The sequence below is a fragment of the Bos indicus x Bos taurus genome, chromosome 4 (assembly GCF_003369695.1).
Source record: "Bos indicus x Bos taurus breed Angus x Brahman F1 hybrid chromosome 4, Bos_hybrid_MaternalHap_v2.0, whole genome shotgun sequence".
In the NCBI taxonomy this organism is placed as follows: Eukaryota; Metazoa; Chordata; class Mammalia; order Artiodactyla; family Bovidae; genus Bos; species Bos indicus x Bos taurus.
This window is the reverse complement of record NC_040079.1, coordinates 41,872,814-41,893,552: the sequence shown is the minus strand read 5'-3', so window position 1 is coordinate 41,893,552 and position 20,739 is coordinate 41,872,814. Positions and strand designations below refer to the sequence as shown.

At 42.0% G+C, this 20,739-nt stretch overlaps 1 protein-coding gene across 8 annotated transcripts in view; it reads right to left on the bottom strand.

Moving 5' to 3' along the window:
* Positions 1 to 20,739, bottom strand: part of HECW1 (HECT, C2 and WW domain containing E3 ubiquitin protein ligase 1) — a 481,203-nt gene that overhangs the window by 329,705 nt on the left and 130,759 nt on the right. For 3 of the 8 annotated variants that reach the window (XM_027539204.1, XM_027539205.1, XM_027539203.1), the window contains exon 2: positions 125 to 182. The exons of the other annotated variants lie outside the window; for them this stretch is intronic. In XM_027539204.1, coding sequence (XP_027395005.1) covers positions 125 to 151 — 27 coding nt within the window. In that variant the 5' untranslated portion in view covers positions 152 to 182. The remainder of the gene's footprint in view (positions 1 to 124; positions 183 to 20,739) is intronic. 8 annotated transcript variants of the gene reach the window in all.

Below are 20,739 nucleotides of genomic sequence, written 5' to 3'. Positions count from 1 at the left end.
GGAGAGAATTCCTGGGCTGGGGCAACCACAAAGGGCTCCGGGCTGAGGCACATTCCATTATGAGTGGAGTGGTTTATAATGGAATGACATGGATGGGTTCTTATAATCAGAAAAACACACTGACCTTCACACTACACAGGTGCAGCAGCATAATGACCCACCACGTGTATGCGCATCAATTCCTGGGGAAAGTCCAATGAGGTTAACTCAGCGTGTATCCCAAGCAAACAAAGTCAGTGACATTCCCCCCATGAAGAACGTTGTGCCCCATCCCCACCAAGAGACCAGGTTTGGGCAACTGACACATACAAGGAAAGATTACATGAGGCTCATACTCATTTTTTAAAAGTTTTTTTTATGTGGGCTATTTTTTTAAAGTCTTTATTTAATTCGTTCCAATATTGCTTCTTTTTAACATTTTAGGTTTTTGTCTGCAACACCTGTGGGATCTTAGCTCCTCGACCAGGGATCGAACCCATATCCCTTGCATTGAAAGGTGAAGTCTTAACCACTGGGATGCCAGGCAAATCCCGGATTATACTCATTTTGGAGAAAAAAAAAATGGACCAATTAACAGCAAGCAGCATTATTTTATGCTGGATTTTTAAAGTTTAAGGGGTGAGAATCTTTCAGGAAACAAAGATTTGGTGTGGGAGCCCTACAGGGAGGGAGAGTTCTGTTCCTCCCCAGCTATCTGAGAAAACTATTTACAAGCATCCTCAGATATGCTCCACTTGTAAAATCCTTGCAACCACAAAGCAACCAGATCTATAGTTAAACTGCTGACATTTACTCAGATGTGAAAGACTCAAGAGGAAGCCCTATTCCCTTGCAGTGTATCACCCCAAATGGTAGCCAGGCACCACACCATCACCGCTTTAAATAGAAAAACCATGTCAACAATTAGAATTTGAAGAGAGAGATGCCAGGAAAACTGTGGTGATATTCTATGAGGGTCTTCTTAATCTGGCTATCACTTTGGTTCACTAGTTTTTCATCCTCATTTTCTACACTTATCTTCCTCTGAAGGGAAAGTTGTGGTGAGAGTAACCGGTATGGTCTTATTTCAGAAGAAAGCAGTATGGGATGTCAGCTTTCCAAAATCCTAGTGAAACCTGGTGTTGCTGACAAATGTGTTCATGCAAGAAGCGAGTCGGAAGCTTTTACTCTGGGTGCATGGATTATCTTCCCATCCCTGGTCCAAGCAGATGTGAATAGGAAAGAGAGTTCAGCCTCCATGTCCTAAGATCCTGTTCTGTGCCAAGCTCAGGCTGAGTGCTCCTCGGCTCTGCAGGAGCAAGGCCCCTGTCCTGGACATGACCACTCCTCAGGCTGACCCAGCTCAGTTCCATCTGCAGGCTTTCCCATGTTGGAGGTCCCCAGACTCTCCTATAGTTACATGAGGGCTCATATTCCAACCGAAGGACTTTATTACTCTCTGAAACTGACAACATCCACACTTCTTTGACAGCTTAGCACTCTCATCTGAAGTTCAAACCTAGCATTCACTGGAATTTCTCAGAAGCCCCCAAACACAGTGCAAAGGAGTTATTTATCCTCAGCCCTGACTCTGTAAGTCTTCCTCATCCACAAGATCTCCCATGGGGGAACTTGGATATCCACCTCTGGTTCTTTTTCTCCCCAAGCCCATCCTCTGCATCCAACCAAGTGACCAATTCATTCACTCGTTCCTCTTAGCTGTTCTAGATATCTGTTTCTCACCATTTCCACCTCTTCCATCATGGTGCAAGCCTCCCTTTCCTCCTGAATCTCAGTTGATCCTAACTGGTCTCCATCCTCACCTTAAAGACCTGCTCTACAACAGGCAGAATGCTTCTCAAAAAGGGAACATCTGACCAGTTGTATTACTTTCTTGCTTTAGTGACCTCACACTTCTTTTAGGCTAAAGTTCTAAATACCAGTTTGAGACTTCTTCAGACAAATAGGCCAAATGGATCTGGCCCTGCCTCTCTCCCCACCACAAATGATATCCCCACTCCTGCTGGCCACTCAGGGAGTTTCACAGCCTTCCCAGGCACTCCCTCTTCCTTTCCTGGAAGCTGCATATGATGTTCCCTCGTCTAAAACATGCTTCCCTCAGCCCTTTGTTCTCCACCTTTAGTTTTGGCTCATTCTGGGACCACCCCCCGCCCACCTCTAGCCAGAACAGATGCCGCTGGAACAGAACTCTGTATTTATTTTAGGAGTTTTGAAAATAATTTAAAAGAACTACGTACATCATTTGTATAATGAGTGTATTGCAGAGTTGATCCAGCTTTCTCAGGGCTGGGGCAGTACAAGGAGTGTTCTCTACATGTAATGAGAATTGGACAAATGAATGAACAAATGATCGGGGACTGTCTATGCCCTTGAACTCACAGTCTAGGCTTTAGAAGATGTAAAAGGAGCCTTTTGTTGCATCTGCCCTAAGCCAAATTCTGGTCCAATTAATCAAACACACACACATTAGAAGAGATGGCAGAACAAAAAAAGAAAAAAGACCATTCAAATTAGATGTTACGTATTTAGTACTTAGCCTGGGGATACTGGAGTATTTCACTTTACAGTTTACTATAAATTGTTTTCTTACAATTTACTGTTTAACTGCAAAACTTGACTTTGTCAAATAAGGAGGTGAGCAGAAGTGGAGACTTTAGAAACAAAGTGAATGAGACAGAAAAGGATCCATCCTTTGAACCCCAAATCCTGTGCCACCTTATCAAAGAGGACCTAGACAGAATCCTTTTCCATGAGAATAAGCTGGAGCTGAAGGACATTAAGGAATGAAAGGGGCACCAAGTGATCTGTCTACATGAAAGTAACCACATATGTCCCTACCCTCTGCTTTCAGACTGTCTAAGTTTCACATATCCACAGGGTCTCTTTCTAGGAATAAGCACAAAGAATTCAAGCACAGGAAACCCCATGAGAAATGACAGTTGACAGTATTAGGGATCAACAAAGTTGTACCTTGTAAATAACCTGAAGTTACACAATTCTTTCTTCAAAGGTACCCATGATTTAAAGACAGCTTTAACCACTTCTTCTATTGCTCTCCAAGGGCTGAAACCCATGGAGAACACTCTTGGAGCCCAGGGCACAGGGCTGCAGGAAAGTCCAGTGAGAAGGACAACTCCGAAGACCCTGGCACCAGTGCCTACAGTAGAAGCCCCAGCAGGAGGGCGTGGGCAGCACAGCAAGGACAGCGTCTGACAAGCTGTTCCTTCACGGGTCCCTGTGTCAGCTCTCCAAGCTCCTGGTATCCACTCTGTCAGTAGATGTGTTGTTGTTCAGTTGCTAAGTCATGCCTGACTCTTTGCAACCCCATGGACTACAGCACTCCAGGCTCCTCCATCCTCCACTATATCCCAGAGTTTGCTCAAATTCATGTCCATTGAGTCGGTGATGCTATCGAACCATCTCATCCTCTGCAGCCCCCTTCACCTTCTGCCCTCAATCTTTCCCAGCAACAGGGTCTTTGCAAATGAATCAACTCTTCACATCAGGTGGCCAAAGTATTGGAGCTTCAGCATCAGTCTTTCCAATGAATATTAATGGTAATTTCCTTTAGGATTGACTGGTTTGATCTCCTTGCTGTCCAAGGGACTCTCAAGAGTCTTCTTCAGCACCATAGCTTGAAAATGTCAAATCTTCAGTGCTCAGCCTTCTTTATGGTCCAACTCTCACGTCCATACATGGCTACTGGACAAATCATAGCTTTGACTATACAGACCTTTGTCAGCAAAGCGATGTCTCTGCTTTTTAATACACTGTCTAGGTTTGTTATAGCTTTCCTTCCAAGGAGTGTTTTTTAGTTTCATGGCTGCAGTTACCTACCACCTGCACTGATTTTGGAGTCCAAGAAAATAAAATCTGTTACTGCTTCCACTTCTTCCCCTTCTCTTTGCCATGAAGTGATGGGAACGGATGCCATGATCTTAGATTTTTGAATGTTGAGGTTCAAGCCAGCTTTTTTCACTCTCCTCTTTCACCCTCATCAAGAGGTCCAGTTCTTCACTTTCTGCCCTTAGAGTGGTATCATCTGCATATCTGAGGTTGTTGATATTTCTCCAGGAAATCTTGATTCCTGCTTGTGATTCATTCAACCTAGCATTTCACATGATGTACTTTGCATATAAGTTAAATAAGTAGGATGACAATATACAGCCCTGTCATACTCTTTTCCCAATTTTGAACCAGTCCATTGTTCCATGTCCGGTTCTAACTGTTGCTTCTTGACTCATATACAGGTTTCTCAGGAGACAGGTAAGGTGGTGGTGGTACACCCATCTCTTTAAGAATTTTCCACAGTTTGTTGTGATCTACACAGTCACAGACTTTAGTATAATCAATGAAGTGCATCCACTCTAGCACCCTGTTATATTATCTCCAACAGCGCCCTTCTAATGGCAAGGCTGAAAGGCAGCAAAAACTGTGAAATATGGGAAGGAGGGGACACTGTGTCACTGCCACTGCCACCTGGGTAGAAGTCACCATCATTAAAAGTCAAATAAGCCAGATAAGATATTATTCCAGGACCAATATTAACCCTGCTCTAATCACAATGAGCTATGATTAAAAACCCAATTCAGAAAGCATGACATTGGCCTTCAAGCCACAGGTGATTTATTGTTTGCTAAAATAAATTTAGTTTGGTTTTTCTCATGTTTCCAATCAGTCTGCATTTGTTTTTTTTTTTAATTTTATTTTATATTTAAACTTTACAATATTGTATTGGTTTTGCCTAATATTGAAATGAATCCGCCACAGGTATACATGTATTCCCCATCCTGAACACTCCTCCCTCCTCCCTCCCCATACCATCCCTCTGGGTCGTCCCAGTGCACCAGCCCCAAGCAACCAGTATCGTGCATCGAACCTGGACTGACAACTCGTTCCATATATGATATTATACATGTTTCAATGCCATTCTTCCAAATAATCCCACCCTCTCCCTCTCCCACAGAGTCCAAAAAACTGTTCTATACATCAGTGTCTCTTTTGCTGTCTCGTACACAGGGTTATTGTTACCATCTTTCTAAATTCCATATATATGTGTTAGTATACTGTATTGGTGTTTTTCTTTCTGGATTACTTCACTCTGTATAATAGGCTCCAGTTTCATCCACCTCATTAGAACTCATTCAAATGTATTCTTTTTAATGGCTGAGTAATAATTGTGTATATATTCCACAGCTTTCTTATCCATTCATCTGTTGATGGACATCTGGGTTGCTTCCATGTCCTGGCTATTATAAACAGTGCTGCAATGAACATCAGGGTACACATGTCTCTGTCAATTCTGGTTTCCTCAGTGTGTATGCCCAGCAGTGGGATTGCTGGATCATAAGGCAGTTCTATTTCCAGTTTTTTAAGGAATCTCCACACTGTTCTCCATAGTGGCTGTACTAGTTTGCATTCCCACCAGCATTTGATAAGTGGAGATTATTGAGGCAGAATGGATAAAAGTGAGCAATATACAAGATGACAGAATTTTAAAACAGTTTTGGAATTATAGAGTGTACATTTGCTGTCTAAAAAGCCAAGCCATGCAGATAATACAATGAAAAGTCACCCAAAATCTCACCCCTGAAGAAAGCCAGAGATTCTGATTGGCAGTGGGTTCTTCAGTTCTAAGGAGCTGTTGGAGCAAAGTCTAACCAAGGTGCCACCTCCTGGGTGGTGAGGTCCCCGCAGGTCCCACTGGCCTGAAGGTGGGTATCATGGGAAAGGAGACCCAGAGTTGCTGGCCTTCAAAGGAGGTTTGTACTACTGGAAGAGAATTTACACTGCCTTTAAGTGGATGTATCTCATATCCTCAGAAACCTGTTCAGCTACTACAATTATCCCACCATCATGACTATCAGTCATCTTAAGTTGTCCTCAGTATGGATAATTGACATCTAGGATCTGCTGAATTCTAAAGAGGGATGCCAAGTTGTAGGGACATTTAAATCTCTACAGTTTTCATTTCAGTAGCCCCAAGCCCTCAAGAAAATCTAATACCCTTCTTTTGTGAAGTGAAAGTCACTCAGTCGTGTCAGCTCTTTGCAATTCCATGGAATATACAGTCCATGGAATTCTATAGGCCAGAATACTGGAGTGGGTAGGTGTCCCCTTCTCCAGGGGTCTTTCCTACCTAAGTATCGAACCCAGGTCTCCCGCATTGTGGACAGATTCTTTACCAGCTGAACCACCAGGGAAGCCTAAGAATACTGGAGTGGGTAGCCTATCCCTTCTCCAGCACATCTTCCTGACCCAGGAATCGAACCAGGGTCTCCTGCATTGCAGGCAGATTCTTTACCAGCTGAGCTACCAGGGAAGCCACCTGATATGGTGAATACACATATACATGTATCCACTCTCCCCTCAACTCCCCTCCCATCCAGACTGCCACATAACACTGAACAGAGTTTCCTGCTACATGGCAGGACCTTGATGGTTATCCATATTAAGTATAGCAGAGTATACATGTCGATCCCAAACTCCCTATCTCTTCCTCCCATTCTTCTCTCCCGGCAACCATAGGTTCATTCTCTGTGAGTCTGTTTCTGTTTCATAAATTGTACCATTTTAGATTCCACATATAAGGGATATCATATGATATTTCTCCTTCTCTGCCTGACTTACTTCACTCAGCATGACAATCTTGAGGTCCAACTTTGTGACCATGAATCCATTATTAGCACTACTGTTTTTCTTTTTACCATCTGACTAGTTTTGTTTCCTCTCAAGCTCATCTTTTTCAGTCCTTTGTCTGGATCCCAGTTAAATTCTCAGGAGAGGTAAGATTTACTATCAAATAAGGCTATGGTTTTTCCTGTGGTCATGTATGGATGTGAGAGTTGGACTGTGAAGAAAGCTGAGTGCCGAAGAATTGATGCTTTTGAACTGTGTTGTTGGAGAAGACTCTTGAGAGCCCCTTGGACTGCAAGGAGATCCAACCAGTCCATCCTAAAGGAGATCAGTCCTGGGTGTTCATTGGAAGGACTGATGCTGAAGCTGAAACTCCAATACTTTGGCCACCTCATGCGAAGAGTTGACTCGGAAAAGACCCTGATGCTGGGAGGGATTGGGGGCAGAAGGAGAAGGGGATGACAGAGGATGAGATTGCTGGATGGCATCACCGCCTCGATGGACATGGGTTTGAGTGAACTCTGGGAGTTGGTGATGGACAGGGAGGCCTGGTGTGCTGCAATTCATGGGGCTGCAAAGAGTCTGACACGACTGAGTGACTGAACTAACTAACTAACCTTAAGGGTGGGCTTCCCAGGCGGCGCTAATGGTAAAGAACCTGCCTGCCAATGCAAGAGACATAAGGGATGCAGGTTCATTTCCTGGGTTGGGAAGATTACCTGGAGGAGGGCACAGCAACCCACTCCAGTATTCTTGCCTGGGAATCCCATGGACAGAGGAGCCTGGTGGGCTACAGTTCACAGGGTCGCAGAGAGTCGGACACAACTGATGTGACTTAGCATGTATGCAGTGTTAAGGGTATATTATCATAGAATTTGTTCCCCTGGGAGGAGATCTTTTAATGAGCCAATACATCACTTTTAGTCATTAATGACTTACAATACCAATTTCTTAGGCCCCTCTATTCTTTTTTCTTCTTTTATGTGGACCATTTTTAAAGTCTTTATTGAATTTGTTACAATATTGCTTCTGTTTTGGGTGTTTTGGCCTGAGCTATATGTGACCTTAGCTCTCTGACCAGGGACTGAATCTGCATCCCCTGTGTTGGAAGGAGAAGTCTTAACCACCGTCCTGAAAGGAAGTCCCCCCACCTCTATTCTTAGAGATCATCTCTCTTAAATTAAAGAAAAAAAAAAATAAATAAAGGCTCTGAAAAACAGTTCAGGCTTTACTTGAAGAGCATGGACTTGGTATTGCCAGTGAGCTATTCATTTTCTTAATACTCATCTTATTTTAATATGTTTAAAATTTTCATGTATTCATATATTTCTCCAGTTCTGCAGCATACCCCTGACTAAATTTCTACTACTAATAATGCATTATTAGTATCAGGACTTCCCATTTGACATTTTCTTCCCAACCTGATGCTCATGCTGGTCCTAAGGAAGACAGTTTCCAAAGATGTCCATCTTAGGGGCAGTTTCAACTCCATGACCAGGCAACAGAAATGGAGGTGCAGCCTCCTCCTTCTAGCGTCTTATTCCTCAGACCCCAACTCTGAGCAGCAGAGGGGCAGTGCTAGGATAAGGAGCAAAGCTGAGACCTATATCCAAGGTAGTGAGGGCAGGGTTGGGGCAGCCCCCGGCCAGTCCTCCTCTAGGGTTAGTGTTCATGACCAAGATCTAGGTCTCTCTCCGCCAATCCCCTCCCTCCCAGAGCTGTGAGTTCCTCCTGCTCAGCTCGGGCCTTCTGCTCTTCCCTGACCTTTATGCTGCATCGTAGGAAGTCTATGATGGGGAAACACTTAGAATAGAACTCCATACTTGACTGACTCCACAACAAAGCTGTCTTATAAGAATAATAGCTGATCCCAGGATGTTTTCATTAAAAACAGATTTTAGTGACAGACTATCAAAACATTTTCCTTGTACCAAAAGCAGTATGATGATGAGACAGAATTATGCAAAACATATGGGCTTAACTCTGCCCTCAGCAGCTAGGGACTTGCTTGCTCTGGATTCAATAGCTCATTTAACTCGCCCATCACAGGTGTGCAAACAGACTTTGTCCTGTCCAATGCTTTTCATGCTCCAAGTGGCAGAAGAAAAACAAAACGGCTGGTGAACTGCATTTCTGCCTCTATTTTCAAAGTCTGTCACCAGTTGCCTTTGAGAGGTGGGGTTTGCTTGTACCCTGAGGCAGTCAGAGAGGTGCCTATAGCAGTCAGGCTCAGAGTCACTCAACATGCACTGACCATTCGTCACTTCAGCACTGGAAAACACAGTGATATTATTAAAGCTATCCTGGGCTTCCCAGGTGGCGCTAGTGGTAAAGAACCTGCGTGCCAATGCAGAAGACGTGATAGACGTGGGTTCAATCCCTGGGTCGAGAAGACCCTCTGGAGGAGGAAATGGCAACCCACTCCAGTATTCTTGCCTGGAGAATCTGATGGACAGAGAAGCCTGGCGGGCTACAGTCCATAGGGTCACAGAGTTGGACACGACTGAAGTGACTTAGCACGTACAACATTTATATAGTTTCCTACATGCCAGGCATCATTTGAAGTACTTTACATATAGTAACTCACTCAGTCCTCACAATGACCCCACAAGACAGTGTTAGTATTGTCTACATTTTACAAATGAGGAAACTGAGGCAGGGGCAGGTTATGCCATGTGCTCAATGTCACCCAAAGAGTAAGGTGCAAAGCCAGGATTCAGAGCCGGGCACTGGGGACTTCTGGCCACACTCCCCACCCAACATTCAACAGAAGTCAATACTAACACTCAATTGCTACTTTCTAGAACATAAACATCACATGGATATTGTTGGTTGGATTAAATTGAACTAACAAATGAATGTGAGAAGGTTTTTGCATTAAGTTATCCCATCCAGGAGCATGATCTGTTTCTCTATTATTAAATTCCCACTTTGATTTTTAAAATTAATATTTATTGCTTCCTTCATGTAGGTCACACAAAGTTTGTATCCATGTTTTCTTTCTTAAGAATTTGAGATGTTTCTAAAATTATCATGGGATTAGACCAAAGGATACCTTCCCTATTCTGCATTTTTAAAGAATGATGGCCCTCTACTCTTTCTTGTCTTTCAGAATCTTTTTATCAGCCTAATATCCCATCCTCAGATATTGAAACCACACATAAGTCCCTGGGTCTCTGTCCTTTGAAGTAACGGTTTTTGCTTTAGACTTGCAAACCTCCCCTCAGTCTCAAAAGGCTGACTCAAGAGTTAATGATAAGGAAATGTGAAGATGTAGGGAAAAAAAATAATCCTTGATGGGCAAGGAAACTGGTAATAATTTAGACTATCAATCAGCCACATAGCAGAGTTACTGAACTCCCAGTTCCCTGAAAGATACAAATTCCTAAGTTGTTTTTAGAGGAAGCAGATTCCCCGGCAGGTGAATATCACTGACTGCAAGCATGTAGACCCAACTGGTTGAAACCAGAAGATGAGCAATGTTTGAAATTCCACCTTGATGCCAACTGATCTGAGAACTGTGCACAAGCTGATCATGCACCCTCAGCCCCTCCCTCTCACGGCCTTTAAAACCTTTGTCTCCTTACCAGTAACTTGGAGATGGTCTTAGGACATTAGTCCACCATCTTCCCAGGTTGCTGGTCTCCTGATAAAGCAACTTTTTCTTTTTCCACCAACACTTTTCTCTTAAATATTAGCATTTCGAGTGGTGAGCAGCTGACCTTGAGTTTGATACTGGCTCTGTCTGGTTACAGTATTATCGTGTTTTATTATCATGTCTTATCAAGTATTAATATGTTTGCTGGTCTGGAGTCGACCAACAGGGATGGCAGAATTGCACCCATACCCCTCTCGAGGGAGGGCTCAAATATCCTTCCCCTGAAGGAACAGGGCTTGAGCAGGGGCAGTGGTTCTCCATGGGGCCCCCTGTCCAGGAAGGAGCCTGGGGGATGGGATCCACCTCTTCCTATAATGTTTTCAAGGGACAGACCTCTGCACTCCTTTGGGCAAGGCTCTGCCTAGCTCCAGGTGAGCAGTATCCTTGCCCAGGTCTTCTGAGGCACGCACGCTGTGGCTGGGCCTTGCAGGGACAGGTGTGGCCTACACTTGGGTCTGGACCATGGATCTGGCAGGGGGTTGGCCCTGGAGATGAGGCAAATGCTAGTGAACCACAGACTGCAAGCTCTGGCTGTGGAGCTCATGTTTGAGGGAGAGAACAACAAAAGAACACAATAAAAAGATACATATTAGATAGTAGGATATTTTAAGAAGAAAGACATGAGAAATGAAGTGCTAAGATGTAGGTAGGAAGGGACATTTTAGACTGGGTTTCTCAAAAATGAAGTGATTTTGAGTCAATAACAGAAGGAAGACAAGGAAGTATCCAGTGAGATGTCTGGGGAAGGAATATTTCAGGCAAAGGAAACAGAAAGTGCAAGGTCCTGAGGTAGAGAGTGTTTGGCTCTGCAGAGAAACAGCAAGGAAGTCAGTGTGGCCAGAGCAAAAAGAAGAGAGAGGAAAATAGCAGGAAAGAGCTGAATATGTGATTAAGGGCTAGCTGGTGGTAAGTTTCCTAGTTCAGTGGAAGGACTCGTAGCCACACAGAGTGAGGTGAGGAGTGGCTAAAGAGCTGAGGAGGGAGTGACACCACCTGGCTGGCCATGAGCAGCGTGTCTCTGGGTGCTGGTTTAAGAACACACTGAAGGGAGGGTAAGGGAGGAAACTGCGAAATCTTATGAGAATCCAGGCAAGACGTAAAGACAGCATAAACAGGGTGAGGACAGAGGAGATGGTGAGAATTTGATGAGGACTGTGGCTGGAGGTTACTGGAGAGGCTGTACTGCACTGGATGTATAATGCCTCTAATGAACCTTGTTTGTCTAGCACAAGCTGCAGGCTGAGAAGGCATGCTTGCTCCTCCTTACTTGCTCATCAGACTCCACATTAAAGAATTTCTCAGATATTGAAAAACAAACAATAACAGCTTTTCTTTGAATATGTAGTCCATTAAAGATAAAAAATCTGTGGGCATACACTGACCCAGATACCTGACTATGTGTAGCCAACTCTTGTCTTTTCCACAATAGCATCTCAAAAGTCCTGGGGGCTAAAATGTAAATAAATCATTTGATAATAAGGTAATGTAATAAGGATTTATGAGGCAAGATAAATGATAATATCCAAGTTATGGTTTCTTTAGTAACTGTTCTGTTTCCAGAATGATGATGTTCAAACACATAAAAAGTTTCCAGATGTAATATGAAACATCGTAACATCAACCAGCTGGGAAGGGAGAAGGAGTGTTAGATTTAGGATCTGGTCTCAGTATATTAGCCAAAGGGGGACCATTTATCCTCCAAGAACTGTGAACCAAGGGGGACTCACTTCCACAATGCTGAAAGCTCGGGTCTGCTAAAACTAAGCAACAAAAGTTAGAAAGTTAAAATACACAAGGGCCAGGGAAAATGCTCTATGAACATTTTCATGTTCCTGATGTTTCTGAGCAAAGAGCACTGGCACCTAGGCTGAAAGGATTTTTGGTGGCCACTCCAAGGATAGAGACCTCTGGAAAGATATAGTCATATCTCCTTTGGAGACATCTGTTTATGTGCCAGAGGTTGTAAACCCAGAGTCTTCTGCCTCCTCTCCCCAGAGAAGATTTCTTTATATTCCAAACTCTCTCTAGCGGGGAAGAGACCCAGATGTGCCTTCAGCTCCTGTATAAGCCCTGATAGTCGTAACTTCAGGGCTTCTCTCCTGTGGCACAAACCCCTGTATGTACAGGGAATATTTGGCTCTCATCACTTCACCCCATGGGAGACTGGGAAATGATGATGAGATTGCTATGGTAATCAGTCTGTTTTCTGATCTGGAAGTCTCATGTTTTCTGTCACAATAAATAAATACAAGTACATGTGTAACTTAACAATAAAAGGAGAACTGGCTGAGACAGTAGGACCAGTCACTATTACACGGCCCATTATCATCATAATCCAGACATCAGTCATTCCATGCTCTTCAGGGGCATCACGCGTCCCTCCCACCATGGGACTTGCCTGTAGTGCCTATGAGGAAAGTATATACCCCTACCTCACAGACTTTGGACTTGCCCATATAATATGCTTTGGCCAGCTTTTATATACAGAAAAATATAATGTTTACTTCTGAGCATCATGGGCCTTTTAAGAGACATCATGAGTTTATACCAACCCTCTTGCTCTTGCTGCCCCTTCCCCAAGAACAGAGTGTTCTAGTTCTAGACTGCACTATGCCTTCAGCCTACATTTCAGAAGAAAGAAGACACATGCAGCACGTCTGAACTCAACCCATAAAGTGAAGGCAAGCTATGGTTGACCAACAACCTAAACGTGGGATGAGTGAGAAATAAACCTTTGTGGAGGAACTCATTGAGATCCTGTACATGTTTGTTCACAGCCCAAGCAGCAAAAGAAAGTTGTGTGGCTATGTGCTTCTCAACAAAACTAGCAAATCAGACTAATGCAATACACTCCTAGCTTCCATTTCTACCCCTCTTCTAAACTGAACCCCACTGCTCAGTGGGAGGTGAGTCATCCTGATTCTTCTATGCCAGCCAGCACTTGGCACGTCCCTAAACTGACCTTCTTTGAAAGAAAAGTCTTATATTTCATGAGTCAGGGAGAAATTTCAGTACAAATATAGACTTGCCAGGTGGCAATAATCTGAGGCATCTTTCTTTTCTACTGTGTCCCATTTTTGTGTTAGTCACTCAGTTATATCCAATTCCTTGTGACCCCATGGGCTGTAGCCCACCAGGCTTCTCTGTCCACGGAATTCTTCAGGCAAGAATACTGGAGAGGGTTGCCATTCCCCTCTCCAGGGAATCTTCCTGAGCCAAAGATCGAACCTGGGTCTCCTGCAATGCAAGCAGGTTCTTTACCAACTGAGCCACCAGGGAACTCCATGTCCCATTTAAACCATCCCAAACAACCAAGTCCTCTTCTTTTTCTTTTTTATATCTACTGGTTTTTCTCGTTCACTGAAATTCCAAACTCTTTATGGTCATTTTTTCCCCAGTTTCTGTCAACTCCCAGGTCAAATTTCTTCCAATAGTTGTCAGGTCAGGACCCCTAGGGTATCTCCTCCTCCACAAGGAAACATTCTCCTTTCCCACAAGGAAGCATTCTCTGCTCATAAGAGGAAGACTGGACTCAATTCTGCAGCTGTACTGCTGTGTTGCTGCTATGCGCTGCTAGTTAAATTCTTATTTTTCACCAGGTTTTTATGTCAAAGCATAGAAAACCAGGGTAAGTAAACCTCTAGCACCACCCAAGGGCTACTTCTCCCCCTTGAATCTGCTGTCTTGAGTCCTTTTCAATCTCTTAGCTGGCAGACAGCAAGTCTGAATTAGGGCACTAACTCCATAACAATACTGGAGGTTAACAGACTTAAACTGGGTCCTCCTGGAGGCATTTACACTTCAGAGTGAAGAGCAGTCCTCACATCACGGCAGCTGGAACAGGGAGGGAGCGAGTGGGAGGAGACCTGCCAGGGGAGGTTAGCATCTGGTCTCTTCACTGTCTACCATGGCCAGGAGGGGCTTCTGACAAAATAGAGTCGGAGTGTGTTAGAGACTGCTCATGTCAAGCCAAAGAGCTGAAAGGATCTCAGATCTACAGTCTTAATGGAATAGGTCACTGCTTCATTTTTGCTATCCAAAATTCAATGGTTTAAGGGGTTTGGGGGCAAGATTTTAACATGATTTTAGTAGTGGGAGGCTGAGCCAAGTGCAGTAGCACATCCTGGTGTAAATCAGTTTTGGAAATTCACATGGGCAGAGACCACACAGATGCTTTTAGATGGGTAAATACCACCCCCGCCTCCCCACCCCCCACCACACACACAGAGTTGCATTGAAAGGGTTGTAATAGGAGAGACAGATGATTCCTGGTTATGGAATAGACAGATGAGCAGAGGGAGGTAGAGGAGCCCGAGTTCAACTCATTCTGCCATTTCTGGCTCTGGGATCTTGATCAAGTTACTTAAGCTTTCTAAATGATAGTTTATTTACTTATACATAAAGATTATAATTGTAACCACTTCACAGCCCTGTCAACAGTGGAAAGATAGAGACAAAAGTCTTACTACCACTAGAATACATGGCATCTATTGTTTAATAGGACAGAGAGAACTCAGTGAGAAAAAAGTGGATCAAGTGTAAGAGATAGGAGCCTCTATACTCCAGCTGGGTCCTAATGATATATTAACCCTTGGCTGAGCAGGCAAACACCTGGCCACTCTCTGCTCAAACTTTTGGAAAAGTTACAAGAATATTACAAGGAATTCTCCAAATATTAATATTTTGCTATATTTGTATTTCCTTTCTCTCCATAATTATACACACACACACGTGTGCATGTCTAATTATTTCTGAACCACTCAAAAGAAATCCGGGAACTTCCCTGGCAGTCCAGTGGTTAACCCTCCACACTTCCAATCCCCAGTCAAGGAACTAAAATTCCAGGTGCCACACAGCAGAAATAAATAAATAAAAATTAAAAATTACTTCTTTAAAAAAGGAATCTGCAGACGGGATGTACCTTTACTCCTAAAAACTTTGGTGTATATTGCCTAAAAATAAGAAATTCCCTTATATAACTACAAGACAATTATAAAAATTAGGAAATTGACATGGACATAATTCTATTATCTAATCTAATTTATTCAGAGTTCACTATTTTTTTTCAATAATGTCCCTCATGGCAAAGGAAAATCCAGGATCCCAGAGCCCGTGTTACGTTCATTTGCTTTTCTTTGTCTTTCATGACACTGCTGGTTTTCCAGGGTATAGGCTGGGGATTTTGAAGAATGGCCCTCACTTTGAGTTTGTGTGATGCTTCTTTGTGGTCTGAATTCAGGTTAAGCACTTTGGCCGGAAATACCATGGAAGGCATGCTTGCTCTCTGTGTACTGTATACAACGCAGAAGCTGTCGCTAGTTTCATTTCTCGTGATGTCAACTTTGATAGGTGATCTCTGCCAGATTTCTCCACTGTAAAATTACTACTTTATTCTTTGTAATTGTAAGTATCTCATGGAGAGATACTTTGAGATTATGTTAATACATTATTATGCCTTAAACTTTTTCACCTGCTTCCTGTAGCATCAATTATTTTTGCCTGAATCAGTTATTGTTTTGATGGTCCCAGCCTCTTTCTTAACAGATGTTTTGAATTTTGTCTTTTGAGAAATGTCTTCCGTGGTAATGGATTTTATAATGAGTCTCATTAATGCCACTATATTATAAATCATCTTTATACATTAAAAACTGAGTTCCTGTCTAGTGTCAGCTGGTTGCAAAGACTTCATTTTGAGGAAGGTGAGAACAATGAAGACTGGAAATGCAGTTTATTTGCCAGAAAAGGAATAAGAATTCAATTCCTCTTGAGTTTAAATTACAGCCATTTCACATCTGGTTTCAACACAATATTGCTAGTTCTTCTTTTTTAAAAAATTATACAAGTCATTTTTATTGTGGAAAATTTGAATGCTATAAAAAGCAGAAAATAGAAGGAAAAAAGACCCCCATGATTCTGAATTTAACACCACTAACCAATTTGGTATATTCTTTGCATTCATGTTTTTCCCTTTTAAGACTTACAGTCTATATCATTTTATATTCTAATTTTTCAACAAAATATAAGTGTTTCCAATGCTGTTAAGATTTTCTCATAAATAAATCTAAATGGATAACTTTGATAAACATACTATAACTTAGTTCCTTGTCCTCTATTTTGGACACATAGGTGGTTTTTATGTTTCTGCTACTTAATAATGATGGGACAAACATTTTGCATGCACAAAAAATCTTTTCTGCATTTTGCTTTATTTCTGCAGGAAAAACTATGGCCTGAGTATGTGTAGCTGAGTTAAAGTCTATGGATACGTATTGGCGTGTGGCCTTACACAAAGGTCTCACCAACTGACAGGCCAGCTAACAAGTCACGTGAGTGCTGTTGTCGACACACACTCACCAACACTGGGAGTCCTCATGGTTCTACCTCCTGATGGCAGTTTCAGCCTTCTCTTACCATTTTATGGCCCTTTTATTAACTGTCTGATCTTGCTCTTTGAGTGCTCATCTCCTGAAGCTAGTTGTTATTTTTAACTTAAGAATGTAAGTTCTGTGCACCCTAAAACATTTAGCTTTTGTACAACTTCTATGTTGCAAATATCATCCAGGGAATTATTTACCTTTTAATTTTGTGTATTCAGATATTAATGGAAGACTTCTGATTTCAAGTAGTCAAAACTCTTCTTTCTGATTCTTTCTAATGCTTTAACCTTAGAAAGCCTCCCTTTTCCTCCCTGCTGCCCACATGCAGCATGCTATGGCACTATGTGAAGAAAACCTCGGCTCTTCGTAACATACATGGGAGCATGTGAAGCACATCCTTCTTCCTTGCTGATACATATTGCTCCTTATCATGTATCACATTTGCCATGTGTTCGAATCTACTGAGTTATGCAGTTTCATGGGCCTATTGCTTTTTCTGAAGTTGAGACCACAATTTATTTATTATTGAAGCTTTAAATATGGAAATGCTCACCTTGCTTCATTCTTGCTCTTTTACCCACATAAAATGTACCTCTCCTGGCCTACTGATTCTTTCACAATAGTTTGGAATAATGTTATTAATTTAAATTAATAAAATATTTTAATTAAAAGAAAAATTGAGTATATTTTAATTATAACATTGTGACCAGTATATGGATTAACATGAAACAGATCAACAACTTTACAATATTTAGTTTCCTCATGAAAGAATATGGGGTGTTGGCAGATTAAACAAGTCTTTTGTGTTTCTCAGTAAAGTTTTGGAGTTTTATCTATATACTCTCTTTGCTTTTTATGAGTATATATGGATATTTTATGTTTTATTATCACTATGAAGGTGCATGCTCAGTTGCTTAGTAGTGTCTGACTCTTTTCGACCCCATGTAGCCCTCCAAGCTCCTCTGTCCATGGAATTTTTCCAAGCAAGATTACTGTAGAGGATTGCTATTTCCTCCTCCAGGGGATCTTCCCAACCCAGGGAACGAACCCACGTCTCCTTCATTGTCAGGTGGATTGTTTACCAGGAGGCTTTTACAAATGACTTTTTAATTCTATATTCTGAATATTAACTTTGTAAACTGTCTTAATAATTCAATTAACTAGCTATTTCTCTTATATTTTATAGGTTTACAATCATATCCCTAAAAATAATTATCATTTTGTTCTCAATTTTATAGTAGCATCAGAACTTTGCTCTATATCTTACTTCATTAGCCAGAAATTCAAAACCAATGTTAAATAATCACTAGAAATGGTGGTCAATAAATTTTATATTGTTGTTGACAGTTATAGGAATATATTTAACATAAAGTCGAACCATTGGCCATTCATTTGAAATAGACATTAAGTTCAATCTTATAACACCTAGATGAATATATTTTTAATGTCATTTTGTTATGAAGAAGAGCAATTATGGTCCTCAAATATAAAATGTGATCATAGGCAGTTTTCGTGACACTGTTTCATGGCTGTGGCAGCCATGAAAACATAGCTCTCATATCTCTGACAGCTAGAGGTGGAACCCATGACCTTCACACCATCCCAAGGCCTCACCTCTATAGGCGGCTCCCACCAAAGGCTGAGTATGGTAGGGATGCCCGGGTAGGCCCATTCCTGGGAGAGGAAAGGTGCCCTGATGGATGATACTGAGAATCACATTGTACCTGTGAGGCCCCCTCAACCTTGCCTTCCAGACCACCGCCCCACCACACACACACACCAGGACCAGTCCCCCTGGGTCCTCCCACCTTGGCACCTGCTGCTCAGAGGACCCAGAGTAACACAGACATAAATTGTTTTGATCTGTTTTGGTCCATACAGAGTATATTCAAGCTTTCAACTGAGTGACAATGTTATTTTGAAATCTATTACTTCAGTGAGATTAAAAAAAAAAGCCAACAGCATTTGGGGAATGAATTAACAGGGACAAGTATAGAGGCATTTGCAATGTACAAGCCCTTTCCTGAAGGGAAAAGGCTCACCATCACACTGTCAGAGTCAAGGCAGGCATGCCAGTCCTCGTATGACAACAAATGATAAACAGCAGAAATCCTAGAGAGTTGAACTGACACGAGCAAAGTTACAATAATAACAAAAACAGAACCAGGATCAGTGCTTATAGCTTTTTAATTTTTATTCCAAACTCTTTCCACTTTAACTCCCATATTCCCTAAATCCACACAAACCATGCTATTTTTATTATTTATTATATTTATTAAATATTATATTTTTACAAAGAAAAATATGCCATTTAGTGGCATTTTTACTTTTCACATCAGCATCTAAGAATAAGTTTAAAATGCAAAGCAGAGGTGTATTCTACTGGTAAGCATTGAATCCTATGAGTATTCTGTATTTTTCAAAAATATTTCTTTCTTTCTTTTTTGGCTGGGCTAGCTCTCAGTTGTAGCATGCAAACTCTTAGTTGTAGCATGCAAACTCTTAGTTGTGGCATGTAGGATCTACTTCCCCAACCTGGGATCGAACACAGGCCCCCAGCATTGGGAGCACAGAGTCTTAGCCACTGCACCACCAGGGGAGTCCTGTGTATTCTGTATTGATCTCACAGAAAAACTGACAGAATTTTCTATTATTATGCATGGCTTTTAACTAAGCTTTTTGGTAGCATGAATGATTTCACATTAGTAAGAAAAAAAAATTCTTCACGCTCTAGAAATAACAATTTTATATTTGGAATATTTACCTATATTAACATATAGCTCTCAATTTCCAGTTTAATCATTCTAGAATTCCTCATTAATGCATATTCCAAAATGTATTTATCTAGTCTCCTTTCAACAAGCATTTAGCTTGCTTCCTTTTTTTCTCTTTTGCTATTACAAGCAATGTCACTCTCTTACCTCCAACTCATGATGCACATGTATGAGAGGTTCCCAAGGATATACACGGGTATGGGTTCATTTCGGAGAAGGCAATGGCAACCCACTCCAGTACTCTTGCTTGGAAAACCCCATGGATGGAGGAGCCTGGTGGGCTTCAGTCCATGAGGTCGCAAAGAGTTGGACATGACTGAAGCGACTTAGCAGCAGCAGCAGCATGGGTTCATCTGAACAGGAAGACAACTCATCCCCACTTTGGCAGGTGGAGCCCTGGTACTCGCCAGAGGGGCAGAACCAGTTTATCCTCCCATCATCTGCGTAGCTCCCACATTCCTATCATCTTCCAAACTTGCTCTGTCAGCCTTCTTTGTTTTTAATGGGACGGATGTGAAACAGTATATCATTGTAAGTTTAATTTCTCATATTACTGGCGCCTATGACTTATTTCCTATTTGTGACTCTGGATATTAAAAATAGGCCCATCACCCTTTAATGTCTCTTTTGTGTGCCTTGGCCATCCTTATTCCACTACCAGGCCCCGGACAAAGCTGTAGCTTCTCAGCAGTTGACCTTCATTGTCCCCCATCCTCGTGCACTTCCACTAGAAGTATTTACCTGCCATCAACATAATCATGTTATTTCTTTGCCTAAATCATTAAGTCCATCATTGCCTTAGAGTAAACTCCAAATGTGCCAGTACTATAAACTCGCCCTCCATAGGCTGGCCACACCTCTTTTTCCTTTCAGGGTTATTCCAGCCACTCCTGCCCACATCCTGCTGTCCAGTGATTCCAGAAACACTTCTTATCCATGTACCTTGTCACATGGTGCTGTCCCTAGCTCATAGATACATGACTAATGTTTTACTGACCCACATCACTGATGTTGGGTCTGGTAAATACTGGGTGACCCACACATGATATTTTACATTAAATGGGGCTCAGTCTTCTTTAGAACAGCAAATACTTCCATTCATTCATTTTGCATGCCTTTTCCACATGCTAGGAATACAAAAGTAAATCAAACAGTAGAAACTCATTTTTTTTTTTAATTGTCATGGCACTTACATTCTAGAGTGAGAAGACAGTTAATGAACAAAACTGGAGTTATCTAGTGTTATAGGAAGGGATGTGAGCTCTGGGGAAGAAGCGAACATAGACATGAAATA